The sequence below is a fragment of the Myotis brandtii genome, unplaced genomic scaffold, assembly GCF_000412655.1.
Source record: "Myotis brandtii unplaced genomic scaffold, ASM41265v1 scaffold1424, whole genome shotgun sequence".
Classification (NCBI taxonomy): domain Eukaryota; kingdom Metazoa; phylum Chordata; class Mammalia; order Chiroptera; family Vespertilionidae; genus Myotis; species Myotis brandtii.
Genome location: NW_005355089.1, coordinates 632,240 through 635,569, shown reverse-complemented (window position 1 = coordinate 635,569; position 3,330 = coordinate 632,240). Strand labels below are relative to the sequence as shown.

The 3,330-nt window shown below is 48.5% G+C and overlaps 1 protein-coding gene across 1 annotated transcript; it reads left to right on the top strand.

The window, feature by feature from the left end:
* The first annotated feature begins 1,268 nt into the window (after nt 1-1,268).
* On the top strand, nt 1,269-1,946 carry LOC102242507 (60S ribosomal protein L29-like). Its single transcript, XM_005860888.1, has 2 exons — nt 1,269-1,335; nt 1,543-1,946. The coding sequence occupies exons 1-2, from the start codon at nt 1,269-1,271 to the stop codon at nt 1,944-1,946; spliced, it is 471 nt and encodes a 156-aa protein (XP_005860950.1).
* Nucleotides 1,947-3,330: the final 1,384 nt, after the last annotated feature.

Sequence of the window (3,330 nt, the reverse complement as noted above, 5' to 3'; positions counted from 1 at the left end):
TTCTGGGCCTCATCCTCCGGAAATTCTGTTTCTTTGTTACTAATGTTGCCCCACCCCATCACAAAGAAACAGAATTTCCGGAGGATGAGACCCAGAAATCAGGATTTTAAAAAGATTCCCAGGTGATTCTAATGTGCAGCCAAGGTTGAGAACCACTGCCCTAGAGGGTGGTGGTCTGTGGATCAACAGCAATGGTATCATCCAGGAGATACAGGCTTTTAGGCCTCACTGACTCAGAATCTCCATAGTAACAAGACTCCCAGGTGATTCATACATACGCACATTCGAGTGCAGAGAGGCACTGCCCTATTCAAGATCAAGCTGATCTAGTTTGGGTCACGTGTCCATCCCTTGACTAAAGGAGGTATTATACCATCATTGACAGTCCTGCCAGACTGTACCCAATGGCGGAAGATCATTCAAATCTCCTAAGTCAGGGTGCTATTACCAAAAGAATGGGAAATGAATATTGGGTGGCCAAGTATGCAATAAATATCCACTTCAATCCTTGGTCCTGTTTGGAAAGGTGAGGTTTGGAAGGTATTTCCCCCCAGGTAGGGTTAACAAAGCTTTGTGTATTCGTTAGATTTGGGCCCTCCTTTGAGGCCATGGAGTTATTAGCCCACGAAAGGGAATTTCAGGGGCTGGAAAAGGAAAGGCTCTCAACTCCTGACACAAATCCCTAGGGAATGGAAAGAAGGAGGGTCTGTGATGGACAAATTCCTGATTCAATCTGAACCCTGTACCTCTGAGGCAGTGAGGTCTCGAGGGAGAAGAGCTGGGTGTATGCCCAGAAACACTGGCCCCTTAGAGCTGCAATTTGGGAAATCTTTGAAGGACCACACTGACACACGCTGGAAGGTGCAGTCAGCAAAGCTTTGCTCTGGAGTAGATCAGCAGTGCCAGGTGGAAGCAGGCCAGTGTTCAGGAATGACACATTGTAGCAATGAAACACAAGGAAGGCTTGGAAGTAGAAGCTTTTCTCTACTGAGGCGTGGACATCAGGTCAACCTCCTTTGTGGACTATGTAAGCTCCTGGATAAGCCAGAGGAGGACAAGAGCCAAAGAGGGTGGTATTAAACTTCTTGCTAATCTGGTCCAGGAGGCTCAAGCCACTTTTGATTTAATTTGGAGAACTACAAAAGATGTGACTATACTTGCACCTCAAGAGTTGTAAAGTTGACGACCATATTTCCCATGCTGCACTGCAGCCCCCCTCTTCTCTTCTGGTCCCAGGCACTTTGGGAGCCACGGGCTTCAGTGCAGACATGGCAAAGTCCAAGAACCATACCAGACATAACCACTCCCAAAAATGGCACAGAAATAGCATCAAGACACCCTAAGCAGCCCAGCTGGCATAGCTCAGTGGTTAAGCATCAACCAATGAACCAGGAGGTCACGGTTCGATTCCTAGTCAGGGCACATGCCCGGGTTGTGGGTTTGATCCCTAGTAGGGGGGATGTGCAGGAGGCAACTGATCAATTATTCTCTCTCATCATTGATGTTTCTATCTCTCCCTCTCCCTCTCTGAAATATATATATATCCTAAACCACAAAGATATGAATTTCTTAAGGGTGTGGGGCCCAAGTTCCTGACGAATATGCTCTTTGCCAAGAAGCACAACAAGACGGCCCTGAAGAAGATGCAGGCCAACAACACCAAGGCCGTGAGTGCACATGAGGAGGCTATCAAGGCCCTCATAAAGCCCAAGGAGGTCAACCCCAAGATTCCAAAGGGCAGTAGCCACATACACAGTCAACTTGCCTACATTGCTCACTCCAAACTTGGGAAACATGCTCATGTATATAGCCAAGGGTCTAATCTTGGGCTCTGCAGTCCAAAGTCCAAGTCCAAGTCTCAAACCAAGGCCCAGGCTGTGGCTGTGGCTGCAGCTCCGGCTCAGGCTCCCAAAGGTACCGAGGCCCCCACAGAGGCTTCAGAGTAGAGCCCTCTGTTTGCCAATGTAGGGACGAAGGAATGGTGTGAGCCCTGGGCTACTGTTTGGGGCTGGTTTCCTCCTGTGCTGTTTGTACAAAAAACCTGAGGCAGGATCTGTAAAAAAAATTGTCAAATTATTCATATAGTCTACATCTATTTTTATGTAATTATTAGTTCAGTGCCTCTCTTCCCAACCAGAAAACACCAGGAGGACAGGGACTTTGCCTGTCTTATTTATCCCTGCATTTCCAGAACCTAGCACATAGTAGGTGCTCAACAAACGTTTGTTGAATAAATGAATGTGATAGGGGTGCCAATGTTGTAGTGGCTTGAAGGCAAGGCATTGATATTGGACAAATCCAAAAGGCATCCACATGCCTTCTACCTGGATGTACCCAAAAAGTACAATCTGATATGGTCTCCTAGTTCTTTAACATTCACATCAAATGGCTCAAATCCTAGCCACCTGGAAAATTCAGTATCTCCCATAATATCTTTGAAGATTCCTGGCAGAATCTCACTTATCCTGACCAGACTTCCTACTTATTCTGGGGCCTCCTGCTACTATACACTGCCCTGCTAGGTGTCATAGCCGCATTTGTTGCTACATACACCAGGGGCAGTTCTTTTCACTGGGGGCTTTACTAGGCTGCCATTAACAGTGCTTGGTCCTGTTTTCCCCCTGCTCCTGCTCCTCTTCATGATCCCCTTATTCAATCCTTTCTTTTCAGGTCTCTTGACCTCCTCTAAGGTCACTGTCACTACTCTTTCCTCCCTCTTATCAGATCAAGTGACTCTCAAGCAGTAACTGGTGGTCTCTATTTTCTTCCCTCTCTTTCCAATATTTATTACTAGAGGCCCAGCGCACACGAAATCATGCGAGAGTAGCTCAGCTGGCCACCCCGCCCATTGCCGCTCGTAGCTCTCCACCTCTAGTAGTTCATGCCCACCACAAGAACCGCTGCTCATTTGGTCATGACTGCGTTACGGCGTGATGGCCACAGACCTTTTATATAAGAGATAATACTAGTGCCCCAGTGCACAGATTCATGCACATTGAAAGGAAATTAATTAGAAGGTGGCCGGTGGGGTGGGGCTGGGTGAGATGGGCTGGACACGCCCTGGAGCCAACCTCCCTCGGTCCCTCCCTGGATGGCTGTAACTGGGGCAGCGCTGCGGCTCGAAGGGTGTCTGTGAAGTGAGCGGGTCCCTCCAGCATGTGGTGTCCCTCGGCCTGGCCTGTGGGGATCGTGCTGAAACCAACTCTCTGACATCCCTTGAGGGGTCCCAGAGTGCGAGAAGGCACTCTGCAAAGTTGTTGTCGTACAGGGTGTGGAACACAAACACAAGTGTGCAGTAAACCAGATTTGGGGCCGACAGTGCCCCAGCAA